Source organism: Halichoerus grypus, chromosome 10 (genome assembly GCF_964656455.1).
Source record: "Halichoerus grypus chromosome 10, mHalGry1.hap1.1, whole genome shotgun sequence".
Lineage (NCBI taxonomy): Eukaryota > Metazoa > Chordata > Mammalia > Carnivora > Phocidae > Halichoerus > Halichoerus grypus.
The window spans coordinates 50,670,896-50,692,920 of NC_135721.1; the positions used below are offsets into that span (position 1 = coordinate 50,670,896).

The 22,025-nt window shown below is 47.1% G+C and overlaps 1 protein-coding gene and 1 pseudogene across 1 annotated transcript; both read left to right on the forward strand.

Annotated features, from left to right (window-relative positions):
* Nucleotides 1-1,052: 1,052 nt before the first annotated feature.
* LOC118551996 (ribosome production factor 2 homolog pseudogene) lies at nucleotides 1,053-2,004 on the forward strand (annotated as a pseudogene).
* A 12,360-nt stretch (nucleotides 2,005-14,364) lies between these two features.
* Nucleotides 14,365-19,714, forward strand: CD207 (CD207 molecule). Its single transcript, XM_036118133.2, is given in 7 exon segments — nucleotides 14,365-14,440; nucleotides 14,533-14,649; nucleotides 16,011-16,385; nucleotides 16,983-17,134; nucleotides 18,116-18,128; nucleotides 18,131-18,227; nucleotides 18,662-19,714. Coding segments are annotated over 7 exon segments (981 nt in total). The 3' UTR covers nucleotides 18,813-19,714.
* Nucleotides 19,715-22,025: the final 2,311 nt, after the last annotated feature.

The window sequence follows — 22,025 nt, forward strand, 5'->3', positions numbered from 1 at the left end:
TTAAGTCACCCGCTCCCAAGAAGGTGACTATAGGCCACATCCAGGAAAGGGAGCCATGCCTACATCAGGCAGTTGTGGTCATGGGGGACAGCCAGGCCTCCTGTGGCCAGGGAAGAGGAACAGTTCCTTCTGGAGTTTACAGAGAGAACTTAAAGCAAGCAATAGCACGTAGTTGGTGGAAATGGACAAATAAATGCTCAGAATGGAGAATCCCCAGGAGGCATGGGCGCTTATTCCTTCTATTTTATGCTGGGTCTTTGCATCCTTTCCCCTCTCTGGGTCTCCCTGCTAGCATTTAACAGTACCCCTGTCCTTCTGTCATCACCCTACAGCTGCATCCCCTCCTCCCCGTCCTGGAGTGCAAGGTTGGAGAAAAACCACATAACTGGATAGATTGGGCCACAGGTGGAAAACATTACTTGTCCCTTAGTGACGTGCTAGAATTAGCCCCTACAGGCTCTCAAGAGCCTAACATGTGCATCTTTTCTCAACTCTGCTTTCAGGGACATCATATTGGTTACTTAATGGCCATGGTGGAAATATTTACACAATGACAATTGGCAAATATTACAAATCGGGTTTCCCCTCTACATTTAGAGAGCAGTTGTTAAATGTCTTTGAGCATACTACTGCATATTCCATTTGTTTAAGATTCTCTTCTTTTTTTCCCCCCATATTAAAGTTTCCCAGGACTTTTCTCCTGGACTAAAGGACTTAATCTTGAGAGTAGGTTTAACCTTGAGCATGGTGCTCGTGAAAAAGATCTTAGAAACTATAGCAGAAAATATTCCCTCCCACAAAACTCTAGGGAAACAGACCTATTTAAAGTGAGTTCTGGGGGTGCCTGGATGGCTCAGTCGATTAAACGTCTGCCTTCGGCTCAGGTCATGATCCCAGCATCCTGGGAACTTGTCCCACATCGGGCTCCCTGCTCAGCAAGGAGCCTGCTTCTCCCTCTCCCTCTGCCTGCCTGTCTGCCTACTTGTGATCTCTCTCTCTCTGTGTCAAATAAATAAATAAAATCTTTAAAAAAAAATAGAGTTCTGGGGATTCGCGTTGCAGTAGCCATGGATGCTTTGGATTGAGTTGTAAAGCCCAAAACGAAAAGAGCCAAGAGATTCCTTGAGAAGAGAGAACCGAAACTCAGTGAAAATATTAAAAATGCTATGCTGATTAAAGGGGGAAATGCAAATTCAATGATGACACAAGTACTTAAAGATGTGTATGCACTGAAAAAACCATATGGAGTTCTGTATAAAAAGAAAAACATTACAAGACCATTTGAGGATCAGACATCATTGGACTTCTTTTCAAAGAAGTCAGATTGTTCTTTATTTATGTTTGGCTCCCATAATAAGAAGCAGCCAAATAATCTAGTAATAGGTCGTATGTATGACTACCATGTACTGGATATGACTGAATTGGGTATCGAGAAGTTTGTCTCTCTAAAAGATATTAAGAATAGTAAATGTCCCAAGGGAACAAAACCCATGTTAATATTTGCTGGTGATGATTTTGATGTAACAGAAGACTACAGAAGGCTAAAAAGTCTTCTTACTGATTTCTTCAGAGGCCCCACAGTACCAAATATCTGCCTGGCTGGTTTAGAGTATGTTCTGCACTTCACTGCATTGAATGGGAAGATTTACTTTCGAAGCTATAAGTTGCTGTTGAAGAAATCTGGTTGTAGAACACCAAGGATTGAATTGGAAGAGATGGGGCCCTCATTGGATCTGGTTCTGAGGAGGACACATCTGGCATCAGATGATCTTTATAAATTATCTATGAAAATGCCAAAAGCGCTCAAGCCAAAGAAGAAGAAAAATGTCTCCCATGATACTTTTGGTACAACTATGGAAGGATTCATATGCAGAAGCAAGACCTAAGCAAACTACAAACCAGGAAAATGAAGGGGTTGAAGAAGCGACCTGCAGAAAGGATAACAGAAGACCAAGAGAAAAAATCAAAGAGAATTAAAAAAAACTGATGGAACTTAAAAAAAAATAGAGTTCTGATGAAGAGGTGTATTGAGAAAATCTACAAAGAGCACCAATTTTACTCTCCTTACCAGTGAGAAGACTTATTGAAAGGGTATAATCCTGTTCTGTTTCCATATAACAAAGGCATCTTTTAGGATGTCTGGACTTCAGAGATTGTTAAGTGCTGTGAAATGTAATCTTTAATTCTTGAAAGCCTGTAATTCCCATTGGTTGTCACTCAACAATTCAATGCCCTGATAACAATATTTACATTGATATATTTTTTCCTGAAGGTATAACTTGCGAGGTTTTGAGTTAGTCCAGAAAAGGAGCTTTGGCATTTCTCTTGCCAACCTCCATGCACAGTAGATTCCTTTTTCAAAGGGTCTGAGAGCCTTTGAAATGTACAGGGCCACTGTATGACTATGTGGTCTCAGGGCTGCCTGTCCGTTTCCTTGTTCCTCGTGAGCTTCCTCTTTCATTCTCCTCTGCTGCTAGTCTAAATCTGCACTCTTCTTTTCAGTTTCCCGGTGCAACTCCAGCAGATCTTTCCCTCCTGCTTCATCAAACAATCAGGAAAGAGTGAGAGGGAAATCATCACAGGGAAGCTTTAACAGGCAGATTTCTGAGAAAAAATGATGGGGTAGGAGTTGACCAGCTAACTAAGCCCATTCCGCCTGACTGGAATGAAAAGAACAAGATGAATGCACATAGCAAAGACCTCACCAGCAGTGCTGAAGCTAGGAATGGCAAAAATTTTGAAAAGTGTCCTCTAGACATAAAATTTGGACTCTAAAATTGAAATGAGATGGTATGATCCAACATGGTTCTTTCTGGAGAGTGATCGGGGGGCAGAAGGGGACCCACAAACAACACCAAACCCATTACCAGGTCCTGTTAATTCTGCTCCTAAATATATCTGGAATCCTCCCTATGTCTCTATATATTCATAGTTTTAATGGGTTGTTTTGTGTACCCAGGAAAGTTATTCATGTGGATTGTTTTGTCCATATGATTATTGAACTCTCTTATCAATTTAAATAACTCATCCAGATGGTTCTTTCAGATTTCATAGCTAAAACATTATATCATCTACAAATAATAACCTTATCTTCTTCCCTTGAAAAGAAAAAAGGCTGAGGCCTGCATGAAGGAAACTAAAAAGTATAGATTGACAGATATAATGGAAACAGACATCATGTGGATCTAGATGTGAAGACTATATTAAGGATGTCAAATCATCCTAAATTATTTTACAGCTTTACTAAAATTACTAAATTTACTAAAATTAAACTTTATGTAAAATTGCAATAGGACTTTGTTTTTGTAACTTGCCAAAAGGTAATTTGAAAGAACAAGTTAAGAATCGCTAAGAAAATTTTATTTAGGGGCGCCTGAGTGGCTCAGTCGTTAAGCATCTGCCTTCAGCTCAGGTCATGATCCCAGGGTCCTGGGATCAAGCCCCACATCGGGCCCTCTGCTGGACGGGAAACCTGCTTCTCCCTCTCCCACTCCCCCTGCTTGTGTTCCCTCTCTCACTGTGTCTCTCTCTGTCAAATAAATAAATAAAATCTTAAAAAAAGAGAAAATTTTATTTGAAAAATGGTTAACAAGGGGGATCTGCCATATTTTAAGATGTTTGGTAAAGCAATTATTAGTTTGGTAATATTAAAATAATTGTAAGGTTAATAAAACAGAACAGAGAGGCCTTTAACAGACCTGAGAAGAAAACAATTAATGTCAAAAAAGTATGTGAAATTAATGAGGAAGGTACATATTACTCAACAGAATGGTGTTGATATTCTGTGGGTAGCATTGCCTCTTTGGAAGGGGGTGATGATGCTTTGTGTGGTTCAACTGGGGAAGTGGCAAGATCTCGTAGAGCAAACAAACTAGAACTTAGAAATCTGAGGGAACTGTATTCTGCCTCTGAATCTTCCTTTTTTTGGCTTCAGGACAGTGTTTCTCAGAGTGAGATGTATCATCCATTAAGTGTAAAAGAAAAATGGTAATGGAACCCCTGTTATAAATAATATTAAACAGATTTTCGTAACACAGGACTTCTCAGAACCTTTAAAATGCGCACAGTTACCTTGAATCTTCAAGAAAGACATACAGCATGGACTGTTTACCAAACTTATTTAACCTTTGAACCCATTTTGAGCATACTTCTGGACTAGTGTTCCATTTAACACACTGTGGGAAAACTGGATCAATCTTAATAGGAAAGGAGATAGCTCTGTGGGTATATCAATTGGGGTTCTTGATTGAAACAACAAGCCCATGTCTGCATAATTTAAGCATGAAAGAAATTTATTGGGAAGGTAACCACTTGTTTTCAGACTCAATGTGAAGTCTTGGAAAATGGGGCAGGACCAAGGAAAGGAGGACATCAGAGAAGACTCCCAACATGTCCCTTGAAGACTCTCAGATATCCCTGAGGCAGTGCATTATTGTCTCAGTCATGCAGATGGTGACATCTGATTGCCTGAGCCTGGGTAATGTGCCAGGGAGCTGGGAAAAAGAAATGTCCAACCTCTTTTGTCTTTTGACTCAGAGTTGTGGTCCTATCTACCACTGATTTTGAGATTTCTCTTTATTAAGAAGGGTACTGCTATCCTGGACAAAGAGACAAGTATTTCTATAGCCCAATGCTCATATACACCCTTTTCCTCATCCTGGCACTTCCTCAAGCTGCTTTTACCTGACCTAGTGCAGCTATATGCTATCCAGACCCATCTTCTTTCCAAGAGTAGACAACCCACTGTCTTTTGAGTTATTGCAACCAGCTCCAAGCCCAGCATCACTGAGTGATGTATTGTCCTCTTTAGTTCTGTCATGATCTCATCTGGGTATCCAATGTAAGTGAGAGGAAAAAGAAAGAAAAATGAAATTAAATTTAAAAAAAGATACATGACAGGTAAATACAGGTATAGTGGCTTTAACCCTTGTTTCTGCAAAGTTCATGAGGCCACACGACCACCCTCCGTAGCCATTTATTCTGTCTTCCTTTGCTCTTCAGTCAGCATGTCAACTGCCTATGTTCTTTACTTGGTGGGATGAGTCAGACCTTTGTTTCTGAGCTATCTTACTCTGTTGGCCATCCCATTTGTTAAGAATGCCAAACTTTACAGGTTGAACTAGAAGATACCCCTGGGTATCTATTGCTTGAGTTCCAGTCATAATCCTCCCTGCTCCCTGTATTAGTCATCTATTGCTGCCTAACAAATTACCCCCAAACTTAGTGGCTTTAACAACAGACATTCATTACCTCAGGGTTTGTGGGCTAGGAATCCAGATGTGGCTTAGCTGGGCGCCTCGACTCAAAGTCTCTCATGAGGTTGCATTCAGGCTGTTGGCTGTGACTGTTGTCTCATCTGAAGGTGCAATTGTTAGGGGAGGGCCATTCTTCCAAGATCACAAGGGCATGAATACCAGGAGGCAGAAATCACTGGGGACCATCTTAGAGGATACCTACCACATCCCATCTGTGTGTCAGTGAACCTTCTTCCCTTATTGTCAGGATCAACCATCCAACATGGTAGACATAGAGATACATTTCCCAGATTCCCTTCAAAGAAAAGCTTGTTGTCTAAACTGTTTGTTGGGGGTGCTGTAAGCAGATGGTCTCCAGCTATTAGCTCCTTCAGGGAGCCTTGCAGGGTCAATTAGGTATGGACATTTTAGCCTAACATAGGACAAGTCTGGTGGGTCATTTATGCTCCAGAACTCCTCATGGGGCTGACTGAAGTTTGCTGGTCCTGTACTAAATTTCAACAGTTCAGCTTATCTCTCTGCCCAATCCTGTCTTCTCCTACTCCCTTCCACAGATGTTGGTTCTTCACAAAAAATCCTGTATACCAAATTCCATCTCAGTGTCTGCTTTTGGAAAACCCAGTCTGAGACATTGCCAAACCTATGATCTTTTTTAAAAAACCTGTTTTTCCAGTGGCATGAGATGTTTGAAATAGCCTGATAGCAGTCCCAGCTCCTAATTTGGGGGAATCATTGTTGGGTTCTCTGGTAGAAATATTCCTCCTCTGGGTACCCTAAGTCAGCAGATCCAGACTTTCAGAAATGAAGTAATACCATTGAGGATGGGTCATCATATGTCAGTGTGAGAGATACTACCTAATTATACTCCTTGGTATAAATACTCTAGATCCATGTATTTTGGGGGAAGAAATAGCCCTATTTTAAAGCAGATGCTACATGCTGCAGAGCAGCTCCCAGTGTTTCAAGGCATTGTCTACTAGCTGCTACTGCAATGGACTCTTCAGTGCTCAAGTCCACTGTTTTATAAGGCCAGCTATTTCTGGGGAATGAACTATTCCCCTAAATAAATCATCCACCCAACCAGTGTATGGAAGAGCCAGGATTCCATGCCAGGACTCAGATTTTTCCACTGGATTGATGGTTTTCAACCTTGACTGCATGTAGGACTCACTCAAGGGTTATTAAAGATGCTGATGCCTGAGCCCCAACCCACACCAAATAAGTCAGAATTTTGGGGGGTGTGGCACTGGCATTTTTTACAAACGTGTTCCAGGAGTTGAGGACCACTGCACTGTGTCCTAGACATGTAGCTCTCATTCTCTACCACCCCACCCAGGGAAGGGGGCTCTGTGAGCATATAGTTCTCATGTGGGTGAGAGTCAGATATATTAGGAGAAAGGTTTACTTGCAGGGAATGAAAGCATGGAGCTGTATTTCTGTACTGTTTTATTTTATTTTATTTAAAGATTTATTTATTTATTTTAGAGAGAGAGAGAGAGGAGGGGCAGAGGGAGAGAATCTTCAAGCAGACTCCCCACTGAGCACAGAGCCAGACACAGGGCTTGATCCCACGACCCATGAGATCGTGACCTGAGCCGAAACCAAGAGTCAGGCACTCAACCGACTGAGCCACCCAGGCGCCTCTATATCTCTGTACTGTGTTTTAAATAGGAATAGTTTGGGAAAATGTCATATTTTACACCATTTTAAACTGCAATTTTTTTTTATTGTTGCTTTAGGCTTAATCGTAGATACACTTTATTTTCCTTGCAAGAAAACAGGTGGAATGCCAAGAATTATCCAGAGAGAATTGCACTCTGCTGCAGGGCAGGAACCATGGCTGTTTTGTTCAAGGAGGAATTCCCAACATCTAGGCATAGAGCTTGACATGGCACACAGTGAGTACTTGATAAATTTCACTGGATGGGTAAATGGATGCTGGAGTGAATGAATGTGACGCAATACCATGCATTTCTGTGGGGATATTCCCAGTAGAGATAGGATGGAAGACGCTCATCCTAAGGGTCCTGGATGAAAGCTGCAGCTGTAGGGAGCAGGGACATTTATAGGGAGCATGGGGAGGCAAAGGAAGTTTAAGGTTCCAGTTAGGGAGACTGACCCAGTTAAAGGGCCAGCTGGAGAGCTTAAGTTGGGGAAAGAAGTTCGTACATAGTAAGCTGGGAAAATAAACTAAAAGCATGAAATGGTGGCTGAGAGCAGTTATCTCATTACTTGCTGAAAAAGAGCAAAATCGAAATATTTGGAAAGAGAAACCTATTGTTAAAGTTGAAGAAGAAAGTTGGAGGGAACCATACACAGCATCGGGGTATGAAGTGAATGGTGTTATGATTTGTTAGAGTGTGGGCATAGGTTGGGATTTTGAAACTTATTGGCTTAGTGGTTTTAGTTTGCAGAGGACAGAAAGCCCTGTTGTGGCATTGGAGATATTATTGTGGGACTTGGGGTTTTCAGAGGTCTTGTTCTTTTTTTGTGGGTTTGGGCGCAGATTTGCGTAGCACGTGCGTCACAGAAGTCGCATTAAGAGAGAACTGGACACTGGCTGGGTTTTCCTTACACTGGGCATTAGGAACTTGACTCAAGTTGCCAAGCCAGATCCCTGTGCTCAAGGACTAAGTGATGATTATACAAGTTATTTATGCAGTGCGCCTGGAGGTGAAGGGTTAGCTCTCCTTCCAGCCCTCCCCCTGCCCTTCTGGGGGAGGGGACCCTGGCCGAGAGCAGTGTGAAAAATGGATTAATGAATTATGAAATATGTGCCACGGGTGACACTGTGGTCCACATCAGTTCTTCAGTTTCTCCTTGGTCAGTGACTAGTGCTAACTCCTGACCGGTGTGGTTAAGGGGACAGTTTTGATTCTGGGGATGCTCTTCTGGGTGTTTCATGACATCTCTTCCCCACAAAGGCTGAGGCTCACTTAATTTCACCTCTTGTCCTTTTCTCTGTTCAAGACCATAACCGGCAGCTCTCCACTGTTACCCAAGTTTTGTCTGGGAGCAGAGCGGCTGGGGCTGCAGGGTGCCCGGAGAGCCTGTGGTTCCCGCCCCATGTTGGGTCTGTGGTCCCTAGTGCTCTGGGACCTCCTAAAAGTTAACTAGCCTTCAGTAACCGGCTTCCTGGATGAGCTGGACGGTTAGACAGCACCTTTATGATTTCCCATCATTTCCCCTTCTAACCTGCTCTCCTTTCTTGTTCCTCCGCACGCCTGCATGGAACCTCCCGCAGCTCTTATAGCTTTCCTGATCACATTAATATACCCCCCAAGTCTGGTCAGATAATCACAAAAGTGCACACCCTCATCAAACTAGCGTTTCTCGCCTTGCCCAGGCCAGGCTCAGTCACGGAAGCATGAGATGGTGGAGGGAGGGCTTGACTTTTTGTCTTATTCCCCTCCCTTCTCTCCTCCTCACTCCTACCCACCCCACCCCCAAACTGTACTTTATTCCAGGTGACAGGAAGGTCTTCCTTGATAGGGACAGTTGAAATCTGGTATTCGCCACCCATAGGTGGAGCATATCCTAAATGTTCATTTTCTTTTAAGATTTTTTTTTTAAGATTTTTATTTATATATTTGACAGAGAGAGACACAGCAAGAGAGGGAACACAAGCAGGGGGAGTGGGAGAGGGAGAAGCAGGCTTCCCGAGGAGCAGGGAGCCCGATGCGGGGCTCGATCCCAGGACCCTGGGATCATGACCTGAGCCAAAGGCAGACGCTTAACGACTGAGCCACCCAGGCGCCCCTCCCCCATTCATTTTATTTTTATTATTATTATTTTTTTAACATATAATATATTATTTGTACAGGTCTGTGATTCATCAGTCTTACACAATTCACAGCGTTCACCATAGCACATACCCTCCCCATTCACTTTAAATACACTATTTTTTAGAGCAGTTTTAAGTTCCAAGTAAAATTAAACAAAGTATAGAGAGTTCTCATACAGCCCCTGCCCAGCCTTCCCCCAGCCTCCTCCACTGTCAACATCCCCCCACCAGAGCAGTCCCTTTGTTACAGCTGATGAACCCACACCGACATACCATTCTCACTCAAAGCCCGTAGTTCACATTTGGGTTCACTCTTGTACATTTTATGGGTTTTGACCAATGTATAATGATAGGTACTCACTAGTACAGCATCATACAGAATAGTTTCACTGCCCTGAAAATCCTCTGTGCTCCACCCATCCCTCCCTCCCTCCCCTGTTATCTCTGGGCGACTACTGATCTTTTTACTGTGTCCATAGTTTGCCTTTTCCAGAATGTCGTATAGTTCGAACCATATAGTATGTAGCCTATTCAAATTGGCTTCTTTCACTTAATAATATGCATTTAAGGTTCTTCCATGTCCTTTCATGGCTTGATAGCTCATTTCTTTTTAGTGCTGAATAATATTCTGTTATCTGGGTGTGTACCAGTTTATTCATCCATTCACCTACTGAAGGCCTTAGACCTTTCTTTCATGTGTCAAGTACCAGATTCTTTATCTCTCAAATTCTAGGGATATATACCAAGCTTTCTGAATGGTTCTATTAAGGCTACCCTAACTTAATATGGTAGGCAGAATAATGGCCCCAAAGATGTACACATTCTAATCCCCAGAGCCTGAGAGTATTTACATGGCATGGCAAAGTGGAATTAAGTTTGATAATCAGCTGGCTTTAAGATAGGGAAATTATCCTGGATTATCTGGTTGGGCCCAATATAAAGGTCCTTAAAAATAGAAACAGAAGGCAGAAGACTCTGTGTCAGAGTGATGTGATGTGATGTGATGTGATAGGAACCCAACATGCTGATGCTCTGAACCAAGCAATGTGGGGGCTAAAAAGGGGGAGTCATTTCCCAAAGGAAGGGGACTCTTGATATCAGAAATGGGGATGGGAAGGATGCTGAGGAAAATAAGCAGGAGCTGTCCCGTTAGATACTTCTATAAATACATGCACGTAGTTAGGTATAGCTGTGGATCTATGTACAGACGTACACACACGCACATGCACATGTACCTACAAGGACGTAGTTAGGAAGAAAGACTGTGTACAGCTTTTTTTTGGTGGTAGATAGTTTTTTTTTTCTTTTTGCTTACCTGGATTTTTTTCTATAATGAATATCATCATTAGTGATATAATAAAGAAATAAAAGATTTAAAAAGAAACTAGGCATACTTTTCCCAAGAGTCCTTTGTTACTTTCCTGACATGAATCTGCCTTTCCTGCTAAGGTCACAGGCAAGAGCTCTTTGACTTGGATGGTTCAAAGCAGCTTGAAACACAGTGATCCTTCCATATAGCCAGGCGACTCACCCATATCCACACCACCCTGCTTATGATGCCACCAGATGTAATGGCCTGTTCACTGAGGTCTGGCCCATTGTCATTGTTCCAGAGAAACCTGCCCCTACATAATGTCCTGAAAAAGAGGAACCTTTTCCCAAGGTCAAGGGAGACCTGGAGAGGCCCCCTGCAGTGTCCTTGGTTCTTGGTCCTTTTCAGTCTTGGGAGAGTCTTGGGAGAGTCTTGGGAGATGCCCATGTTTTCAATAAGAGGAACACTATTTCTGCAGGCAGTCTCTAGCTGTCTTTCTCCTTGCATCTGGTGCACAGTGGGTGTCCCAGAGGAATGCAAGGATGAGCGGTCCCACCGAGAATTGCTTTCCTGTTGGTTTCTCTGCCCTCGCCCCTGTTGCCAGGACACATTCCTAGAGGGTAGCCTGGGATCCCTTGATTATCTGGGGTCTGCTGGTCAAACCTGGCATCACATTACACACAAGGGTCCTCTCTGAGGCTGTGGACAAGGCTGACCAGCTGTCACAGTGTCTTCTTTCTCACGTCATAGCCATTCTCCCCTCTCTGCGTCCCCCTTCTCCTCCCCACCCCCTCTCCCGGTGTGTTGTCCACTCTAATTTCCTTGACTGGAGGGACCTGGATTCCTCTCCTTGGAGATGAGTCTTGGCCCTCCTGGGGCATTTCAAGCAGCCTAGGTCTCCTCTCCACTCCCGCTGATTGTGTCCATGGTCCACCCCCAAGCAGAAGGAGAGTCCTGACCAGAGAAGGGGAGAAGTGGCCTGTTTCCTTCCTCCACCCTTCTCCAAAGAAGGTCTTCGAGCCCCAGGGGCATGGCGAGTGGGAAAACAGAGAGATGAGCATGAACTTCCCTTCCTCTTATCACAGCAGTGATTTTTGGTCACTCCAAGTCTGGCCCAAAGTTCCTCCTCTGTTTGGAAGAGCTGGACTTGCCTGAGTGTCCAGGAGAACCTCCCATTTTCCTGGCAGGAGAGTATGGCTGAGGCACCTGCCTCCTTCTCTGTCTTTTTTCCTCCCAGGCTGTCAGGTCAGGGGCCAGAAAGACCCCCAGAGGGATGCACGGGAGATGTGCTCAGTCAATACCTGCAGATAGGTGAGCACAGCCTTAGGAAAAGAGCTCGTGACTCATTCCTTCCCTGCCAAGTGGGAAATGAAACTCCTCATGGCTGGGACTTTTACATCCACCATCTCTAAAACCTCAGTGGGCCCACAGTCCAGGATTTCGGTTGCTTCTTGCTTAGCTTCCTCATGCTGGATCAGCAGAATATCTATGTGAGGCTCCCATTTCCATCACTCAGAGTAGACACGCCCCCCCAAGCCTAGCTCTTCTTACGCAGTGGGCTCCAGCTTGGTGCAGCCTCTGGATCCTTTCCTGGGACCAGTGAGAGGGCATATAGGCATTTCATCAGTACCTCATGCTACAAACCAGCAGAGGTTTGGGAAAATCAACTCTTTGACAGGGAAGAGGCCACACACTCCAGGTCATATTGTGTGGCAGCTTCTGTCCCTCACATGCCTCAGGAGGGGACCAGGATCCCCAAAGCCCCTTCTACCAGAGCCTTGAGTAACTTGGCTTCTTCTCTACCCCAGGCCCTGGACTATAACAGGTTGTAGATGTAGGGCCAGAAGCCAGGAGCAGAAGGGCTGAGATGACTCTGGGATTTGACTGGGTACCAAACATGATAGCCCAGAAGCAGAACATTCTAACCCCTTCTGAACACTGGTGGAACCAAGGTTCTGCAACCAAATGAGCAGCCTGAAGAGAGTGGGTATAGTCATAAGTGTTCAGAGATAGGCAGTGAGTTAGTGTGAGGCCTTCGGTTTGGGGGATTAACTAATGTTAAAGGTTAGAAGAGGTAGCAGTCCTGGAAACTACAGACAGAATGTGGGTAGGGAGGAGATGAGATAGGGTGAAAGGGACACCACCCCTGTGGCCCAGCTTCTTTCCCACCATGTGGGAATTGTGGTGAAGACTCCCCTCTGGGTCAGTCCTCATCCAGTGAGAGGAGCAGCTCCAGTCTGAGGCCCAGCCCACCTGGAGAGAGAGCAGCAAGGGACTCGTAAGTATAGCGGGCTGAGTAGGGAGGTGGGATCCTCTCAGATATAAAAGTAGCAGAAGCGCCTGCAAGGAGAGGTGGCTATTTCCTTGGCCTTCCTCATTTATTTCCAACCCTTGTCTCTGACGCCGCACTGTCATCCAGATCCACTGGCCCAGATTCAGCAAGGCTGGGCCAGCTTTCTCGTCCTGTGGCCAGAATTGTCATGCATTTTTGGGTAAGGTATAAATCACAATTCTCTCATGTCTTTGCTGTGGAAATGAATGAGAACTGCTAGAAAGAAGCAGTAGCTTCTGGAAGACAGATCCCGATCCACAGACTGTAGGTTTCAGGGTTGAGAAATGATCAGCCATCAACTCTTCCATCCACTGATTTCCCATCTATTTAGCCAGCCGGCCAGCCAGCCAGCCAGCCAACCATCCATCCATCTAATCTGGACCAACTCCCTTCCTTTTCCCTCCCTCTCTCCTCTCCTCTCTTCCATCTTCTCTTTCTTATCTTCCAAGTAATATTTTAGAATCTGTTATGTACCAGGTTTCTCAGATGTGGCAGACTTCTTCAAAGCATAAGAAGCTTCCCAGGAGAGAACTTAGTCCTTCACTGAGCCCCACATCAGCTCCTATTTGCCCTTGGCTTCTCCCACATATGAAGGAGCAGTTCCTGGCCTGATGGCGCTGAGCCTTCCCACTTTGAGAAGCTCACAAGTGCAGGAAGCAGGGAGGAGAACCCACATCTTACACTTACTTTGATGAATCTCCAAGCCCCACTTTTGTAAAGGGATGCTGTATCATCTAAGATGCCTTAATAACAGCAAGTATTTTATTGCGGTGGTCTTCTTATTGGTCTCCTTGCTTCTAGGCTTCCCACATCCTATTCGATGTTCCTCACTACTATCAGAGTGAACTTTCTTCAATGTCCCTGTCCTTGTCTCTCTCCTACCCGAAGGCCTTCGTTGGCTCCATATCACCCATAAGTCAAAGTTCAAGCTTCTTAATATGACCCCAGGTGCCTCTAGCCCCATGCCCTTCCCACTCCTGTCACATACTTTACATTCCAACACCACCAAACGGACCTCCATGCTGTCTTATGCCCCCATGCTTCTAAATATGCTAATCCTTCTCCCTGGAACTTTTTACCATTATTCCATCTTTGTGCTTCCTTTGAATGGTGCATATTCTTCTACTGTTACACTCATCACACTGTATTGTAATTTATTTGCTCTGGTCGGTCTTTCCTACCAGACTGTGAGCTGCTGGAGGACAGACTATGAGTTAGCCATAACTAGTCCTTGCACAGGGCCTGGTACTTAGGAGGCCCAGTATGTATCTGTGGGATGAATGCACGCATAGATGGACGACGGATGAAGGGAGTCCTTGCACAGGGCCTGGTACTTAGGAGGCACTCAGTATGTATCTGTGGGATGAATGCACGCATAGATGGACGACGGATGAAGGGAGTCTTATAAAAGAACTAGAGTAGCGCTGGGACAATAGGGTTAAAGTGTCTGTGTAACAGGCCCCTGGAGAAGAAGACAAATGGCCTCTTCCTGAGAGCTCAGAACTTTGCAGAGAGGATTGACCTGTGGCTGTGGCCAGGCAAGGTGCCTAAGCCAGGAATGGGGAACTTTGGGATGATATGACCACCTCCTGTGGGACTCACTTCCCGTTTCTTCTAGATAAAAGGTCCTTGGAGAGCCAGCCAGCTGGAAGCACGTGTGCTGCAGGGGTGAGCGTGCAGAATGAAGGCTGCTGAGAGCGAGGTCCCAGATGTGCACTTCACTGTGGATAAGCAGAATATCTCCCTCTGGCCCCGAGGCAAGCACCAGCCTCTGCTCAGAATCTGCTTGCTGCTCTGTGTTCTGCTGTTGGCGGGTCCTTCAACAAATGTTCTCTTCTTCTTCTGGTAGAGCCTCCTCCCAGGACTGGCCCGTGTCTGGTTCTGAGGAAGCCTCTCACGGTCCAGGCTACACTCATCATCTTGACACTGGGCCTGACCTCCTCCAACCTGCTGTAGGCCACTCTCTGTAAGTCCTCAGGTTTTATTGTCCCAGTTTTGTCCTTCTCCACAGCCAGCTCCCTCAACGTCCAGACCCTCTCCTTCCTGCTGTCCAATTGTGTCTCCCACTTCTGGCTTTTCCATTCGTCTCATTTCTCCTCTTTCCAGGTGCATTCATGGGGGTCCCCTGTCCCCAGTAAGATGAGCTGCTCCTCTCTCCTTCCTGATTCCAGGGAGATTTTCCTGATTGGGATCAGCATTTGCATGCTTGTGCTCAAGGATATGCTCTTTTGTCCCCAGGAAACATTCACCCATTTCTTCATCCCATGTCATCCCCACCCCGCCCCCTGAGCTGTGTCCCTTTTATTTGGAGCCTTGTGGGCAGCCCTTAGCAGTGAGCAAACTGTTTCCTGACCCCACAAAAGAAGGACTTCCAACTGTGTCCTCAGCCCCAACCGACGAGGTGGAGAATCTGCCAATGAGCAGAGAGATCTCCTGGTTCACCATTCTTACCAGGACCCCTTCATGCTTTCTTCATTCTTCTTCCCATTCCTGCTAAGGTCACATCAAGGGAGGCTTCCTACTTGTTCACCGGATGTGTGACTTATCTTTCCTCCTCTTTTGCGTTGCCCAGCCCCTCATGTTCTCTGCTAGCAGAGCCTTCTCCCTCCCACCAGGTCTCCAGACAGCAGGGGAAGGGAACATGTGTCTTCTCCCTTCAAGGCTTTGGGACAAAGTTGGTCTCAGACTCAGAGCCTCTGAGCAGAGTTTCCTCTTGGTTCATCATTGGTCTCCTATCTAACATGCAAGCCTGTGACCTGAACAGAGAGTGACAGTGGGTGGGACAAGGGAAGGGGAGAAATGGTTTCATAATTCCCTCTTTCCGTATTCTCTGGAGGAAAAGTCACTTTCAGATTGGAAGTCTGTCCTGCCTGGCTGGCTCCCATCCTGGCCACAGGGGGCCCGTGGGCAGATGTGGGAAGCGTGCTGCCCTATCTGATGTCACTGCAGGGGAGAGAGCTGGAAAGTGGGTGATGGAGCCCGGGGATGCAACAAGCAGGTAACTAGGGCATCCTTTGTGCCCTGAACACACAAAGAAAATTTAGGACTGGGTACTAATCCCCACTTCTGCTTGCCTGTGAGGTCCTCCAACAGAGTCTGTGTTTTATTAGTCTTTGCATTATCTGCATCTCCAAGAGTTCCTGGCCAGCACTCAGTGCCCATCGCGCGTGTTTGTTGAATGAGTACATTACAAATGAATGGAGGGTAAGCAACAGGTCTTTGGGTAGCTTGAGCCTATCCCCTCCTTTCCCTTCCTTTTATCACCCTGACAACACTCCCAGTCCCTGGCAATCCCCTTGGCTGACCTCTTGACTTTCTCAAATCCAGATCCCTGGTTTATGCACACAATATCAGATGTAAAGACCAATGCCCAGTTGCTGAAAGGCCGTGTGGACAACATCAGCACTCTGGGTTCTGAGATCAAGAGGAATAGAGGTGGTGTGGAGGCAAGCAGCATCCAGGTCCGGATGGTGAATGCCAGCCTGGATCATGCGCGTTCTCAGATCGGGAAGTTGGAAGCCGGTGTGAGGGAAGCCGATGCACAGATCCAGATGTTAACAAGAAGATGGGAGGAGGTCAATGATTTAAATGCCCAAATTCCAGTGTTAAAAAGAGATTTGGATAAAGCCAGTTCTTTAAATGCAAAGGTCCGGGGACTCCAGAGCAGTTTGGAGAACATCAGCAAGTTGCTCAAGCGGCAAAGTAAGTGACTCAGAAAAGAATGTTGCAAGCTGACCAGTGGCCCGTGGGGCCTTAACAGCCTCAAGCATGAGGCCGTCAGGCTGGTGTGTGTGGAAGGAAGGGGAAGAGGAACCGGGCAGGCATGGTTGGACAGTTAAGAAGCAAGGGCTCAGCAGTGGGCTTGGAGGACTTAGGGGCTGTTCAGGAGAGAAGGGACCAGGAGCCAGCATGGGCTCTCACACCAAGGCACAGAGTATGAAGGCATTAGGGAGTCTCTGTCCTGGCCCACACCTAGCTATTTATCCATTGAGTTCCTTCCCCAAAGCTGGGGGGCTCAGCCCCTTGTGATGGTCGACAGAGAATTGCTTCCCTCTCGGGGGATAGACAGATTCTTGATCAATGTCTCTAACTCTCCCCTATCTTAACCCAGAGACTCTACCACTCTCAGCCAGACTTTCAGCAGGTCGGACAGTGTCCCTGAGCCCCACACAAGGACCCCAGGACCCCAGAGCCCAGCTCCATCCACTGCTGTCTCTGCAACCCCACTCGAGAGCCACCTGCAGCCAGCACCCAGAGGAAACAGGGACCCCAGTGTTCATCTTTCACCTTGTTCTCCAGATGACGTTCTGCAGATGATTTCTCAAGGTTGGAAGTACTTCAAGGAGAATTTTTATTACTTTTCTCAAATCCCAAAGACCTGGTACAGTGCCCAGCAGTTCTGTATGTCCAGGGATTCACACCCGACCTCGGTGGCCTCAGAGAGTGAACAGGTGTGCTGTTCTGATGGGCTCTCGGAAGGGGGTGTATTAATAGCTGTTTCAGGCAGGATGGGCAGGAGTATGGTGCAGTGACAAAAATCCCCAAATATCAGTGACCTGAGAGTGGGGGATTACTTCTCAGTTACACTGCATGTCCAACAAAGGCCTGCAAGGGGTTCTGCCCATTGTGGTTACTCAAGGACCTACGCCAAAAGAGACTTCATCTCAACGTATGTTTCCACAATTGCTGAAGCAGAGAAAGAGAACATGTTGGCTCTTAAGCTTCTGCCTGGAAATAACAGACATCATTTCTGCTCATACTTCACTGACCAAAGCAAACGATGCAGTAGTCCCAGCTTCAGAGAGGGCTGGAGGTACAATCTTTCCATGGGCCCAGAAAACAAAAGCATTTGTGTATAGCATTAAAAACACTACGTAACCCAAGAAATCTCCTACCTGGTCAGCAGAATATTGAACGAGCCCCTTTCATCTGGGAGGTGGGCTAGTAGAGTAAGAATGTGTGCTCTGGAGTCAGTCTAGAATCCCAACCCTGCCCCTAACTAGCCCTAGAGCCCCGGGTAGGTTACTTAACTTCATTAGCTCAGCCTGTTCATCAATGAAACACACATGATAATAGTCCTGCTTCAGAGAAGAGCTGAGTAGATGCATATTAAGTGCTCACTACGTTTAGTTATTATGATCTAGGCCCTTCTCCTGGGGTCCCTGCTCTGGGGTTTAGCTGAGTCTTTCTTGTGCTTAACACCTGCTTCCTGAGGGGCCGAAAGGCCTGAGTCCTGTGTCTGTTAGTTGTGGGGTAAAGACAAATCAGAATTTGGAAGATGGACTCTGGGTAGGGAGAGGAAGGGGCTTGAGAGAGGTCAGTGTGTGGTGTGTCCATGGAGCTGTCACTGAGGACAGGTGAAGGCCACCCAGAGAGACAGATGTTCCAGCTGTGAGTCGTGGCGATGTCTCACTCCTTCTCCTTCCCTACAGGAGTTTCTGTACAAGGTGGACTTTTCTACTGGGTCGGCCTGACCAAAGCCGGGAGTGAGGGGGATTGGTACTGGGTAGGTAAGACTCCATTTGACAAGGTCCAGAGTGCACGGTAAGCCCCAGAGCCTCCTTTCCAGCCTGATTTTCCTAGGCCAGGGCCAGGGCACAAAGGATGGGGTGACTACAGGGTTTGTGGTTCTTCCCTGTTCTCTGCTACTCATTGCTCATGGGACTGGGGACAAATCCGTGGCCTCTCTATGGCTTCTGGGGTTTGGCAGCATGGCTTTCCACCCAGCCTCAGCAGGGCCCCTGTTCTAAGTCTCAGGCTTTGCAATGTGGGTTTGCGTAGGGCCTTGAGAGCGGTGGGCTGGCTTGGCCCTAACTTGGGGGAGTGATTGCAGGTTTTGAGGTTGACAGCTCACCAGTCCCCTTCCTCTCAGGCATGGGAGCAAAAACGTGATGCTATCACCCAGGATCATAGCTGGGTATGAAGCCACTCATTTCTTCGTTGGAAACAAAGTTTTTCTTTGTTTTTTCCTTTGGTAGGTTCTGGATTCCAGGTGAGCCCAACAATTTTGGGAACAATGAACACTGTGCCAATATAAAGATGTCCTCGCTTCAGTCATGGAATGATGCCTCCTGTGACAATAAGCTCTTTTTCATCTGTAAACGGCCCTACATCCTGTCGGAACCATGACAGGACTGGCCCCAAGCTCGCACATTGAGCTCCAATGCTTGTCAAACTCAAGAAAATGCCCCTTTCTTCCAATTCCAGGGTGACTTTGCACCTTCATTTTCCTGGCTTCAGAATTATCCCAGAGGCATCCTGGAGTTCATCTGCTTTGGCTGGGAATTCTCCGACCCCATAGAGGCAGCTGGAATGGAAGGGAGATCTTGGGAAGGGAGAGGAAGGCGGAGAGGATTTAGAAGTTCCAACAGCCTCAGTAAGGTGATCAGGAACTTGGGGTTCCCTGTCCTTTCAGAAAAGCCTGTTTTATCACATGAAAGTTGCTCCAGACCACCCAAACAATTCTCCTGATACCGATGTTTAGAGCTTTTCCAGTCGATCCCATAGAATTCCCAGTTGCCTGCCTATGGGGGCCGAGTTCTTCTCAGTGGGAAGAGCTCTGTACTTGGTGACACTGTCCAGGCCATGACCCTACTGCCCTCTCTATCATCCACATCTCCTGATGTTTGAGCCCCTTCTTCTCTGAGATGGGGGCAACTGGGTCAGGTCAGGGGCTGACGTGGAAACAAGCCCCCTTTAGAGCTGGATCGGTATCCACGTTCCCTCTCGCTCCACCTCACTAGGCAGACTCCGTGGTCCAGCTCTGTCTTCTGCAGGCCTCCACCCAGCCCAGCCCCTCTGCCTCACCTCCCGCACATCCTCTTCGGGCTGCATTTCCTCTCTGCCCTTTAGGTACAGAGGAAGTGGTCCTCTGTCCCTAGAGAGTTCACCTGCAAACTTCATTAGAATAAAATGCTGCCTGGGTAAACCATGTTTTACCCCTGTGAGCATATTTAATCCTGGATGTACAGATGAATGTGCCGGCAGGACCTTCTGCTCTGCTGGACATAAAGTTCTGGGGCATCCCAGTTGGGGGTTCAAAAATGACAAGGGGTAGAGAAGACCCAGCCCTGGAAATGCCACAAAATATAAGCAGTATTTACCCCTGGTTTTTATTGAAATAAAGGAGAGTGAGCTCTGCAATGTCACACCCCTCTTGGTGGTCTTTCCTCTCCGATGTTCACTGGACAATCTTCTCTTGCCTGGCTTTACTCCTGAGGGGGAGACTTGGCAACGTTTCCCACTCTTCACGAAGACCCTGCTCATGGGTATCAGGTCCAAACCCTGATCCGGTGGCCAAGGCAGGGATCCAGGGCAGGGGCTGTGCCTTCCAGGAGGAGAGCAAAGGGGGGAGCAGGGAGGATGTAGTGTGAGTGCAGGGGTGGGCTCAGCAGAACGCCCTCCTTTCCTCATTAGGGCCCTCAGTAGGGTCCTAGGGATAGGACATCTTCCTTTAATGACTGTGACCAGCAGGTGGTGTTCTGGGTGCAAGGGAATCAGGCTTAGGGCAGAGGCATTAAGAGTAAGCTTGAAGAAACATGGGACAAATGGGATTTTTAAATGATGGCAATGGATAAGGGATGGGCAGGCAGTGATCGTGTCCATGCAGGAGCATTTGCGGGCCAGTTCCAGAGCCTGCTGAGGTCTGAGGGCGTGGGTGTGTCAGGGCAGAGAAGACGGGCAAGCCGGTGTGGCTACTGCAGGCAAGAGATAATTCTACATTTTCACTAAGAAATATTTTGTGCTTACTCATAAGTCCAAGCAGCAAATTAGGGGAGAATTTTATTTTTTCCCAGTGTTGGATCTCTGGTCATAGCACAGGCTGATACAGAAATCAAATACAAGCTGCTTCTAGGAAGCTATCCCATTGGGTTTCCAAGTATCGTGCTGCTCTCCATTTCACTCTCCCACTTGCCATGTTAGTCCTGATATCTGGGCTGCCACGTTGAGTAGCGTGTGTGGCCCTGCTCCACACTCCGCCTTCCTCCCGAGGTGGCACTTGTCACCGGGACAGCTGATTCAGAAACATGTATTGTAAGGTCTACAATTTCATGTGCTGCTGTGAACCTTTGAGCCTGTTCTCATCAGATGGTCACCCTGCCTCGCTAGTTCCTCTGTCCACTGGACCAGCTGCACTCCACCCAACTTTCAACCTACTGGGTTCCACGAACCCATCTGCCCGCCAACCCAGGAAGCTATTCCAACAAGCCAATCACGTCCTCCTGCAGGAATCAGGGCCGCTGTATCTTCTTGTTACTACAGCGCCTGCATTCCACAGTCCTTGCTGGTTCACTCGCCCACGGGTATAACCCCCATGGGGGTTGAGGACACCTGTATCCTATGTGGTGTCCTCCTCCTCCAGACTGTGGGTATATGGCTAAGAAACGACTGTCAGTCTCATCCGTTCAGTGTTAGATGCCATCTGTTTGGTCAGCTTCCACTATTTAGGGCAGGAGATCCTTCCCTCACTGCTATGGACTGAATGGTTATGTCCCCTCAAAATTCAGAGGTTGAAATTCTAACCTCCAACATGATGGTGTTAGGAGGTGAGGCCTTAAGGAGGGAATTAGGTCAGGAAGGTGGAGTCCTCACCATGGGTTTCGTGCCCTTATGAAAACAGGCAGGAGAGCTTGCTTTTCTCTCTCTGCCAGGTGGGTTTACAGTAAGATGGCAGTCTGCAAACCAGGAGGAGGGCTCTCAGCAGGAACTGGATCTGCCGGCACCCTGATCTTGGACTGCCCAGCCTCCAGAACGGTGAGAAGTAGGTTTCGCTTGTGTAAGCCTCCTAGTTTGTAGTATTCTTGTATAGTGGCTTGAATTGACTGCATCACTCACCACTGGGATGAACAGGCGGTGAGCAGAACGAGGCTGGTCCTGGTGTGAAGAGGTGAGCAGGACCATCCGACCACTTCTCTGGGAAAGAATTTGGGGTAGCAATACCTAGGGGATGAGGCAGCTAACAGGGAAGTCCAGCTGGAAGGCCCTGACTTAGAGAAGGGCTGCTAGGGGCACCTGCAAAAACGAGGGCTAAGCGGAAGCTCCAAGGCAGAAAGGCAGAGCACATGGGAGCGAATCTGGCAGGGAAAAGAGAATGGTGCAGAGGAGAGGGGAGCTGATCTGCAGAGAGGAGGGCAGCGAGTGAAGGCACAAGGACTCTGGCTGCAGAGCTTCCTGGTGCCACCTTAGATCCGGCCCAGCCCTCCTGACCCTCCTGGGTCCTGTGCATGTGGATGCTATGACAAGACTTGCCCCACCCCTCCACCCCATCGTCATTTTTCCAAACAGAAAGAGCCTGAGTCAGTGAGGATATACTGTTATTGGGAGTCTGTGCCTCATGTGTCA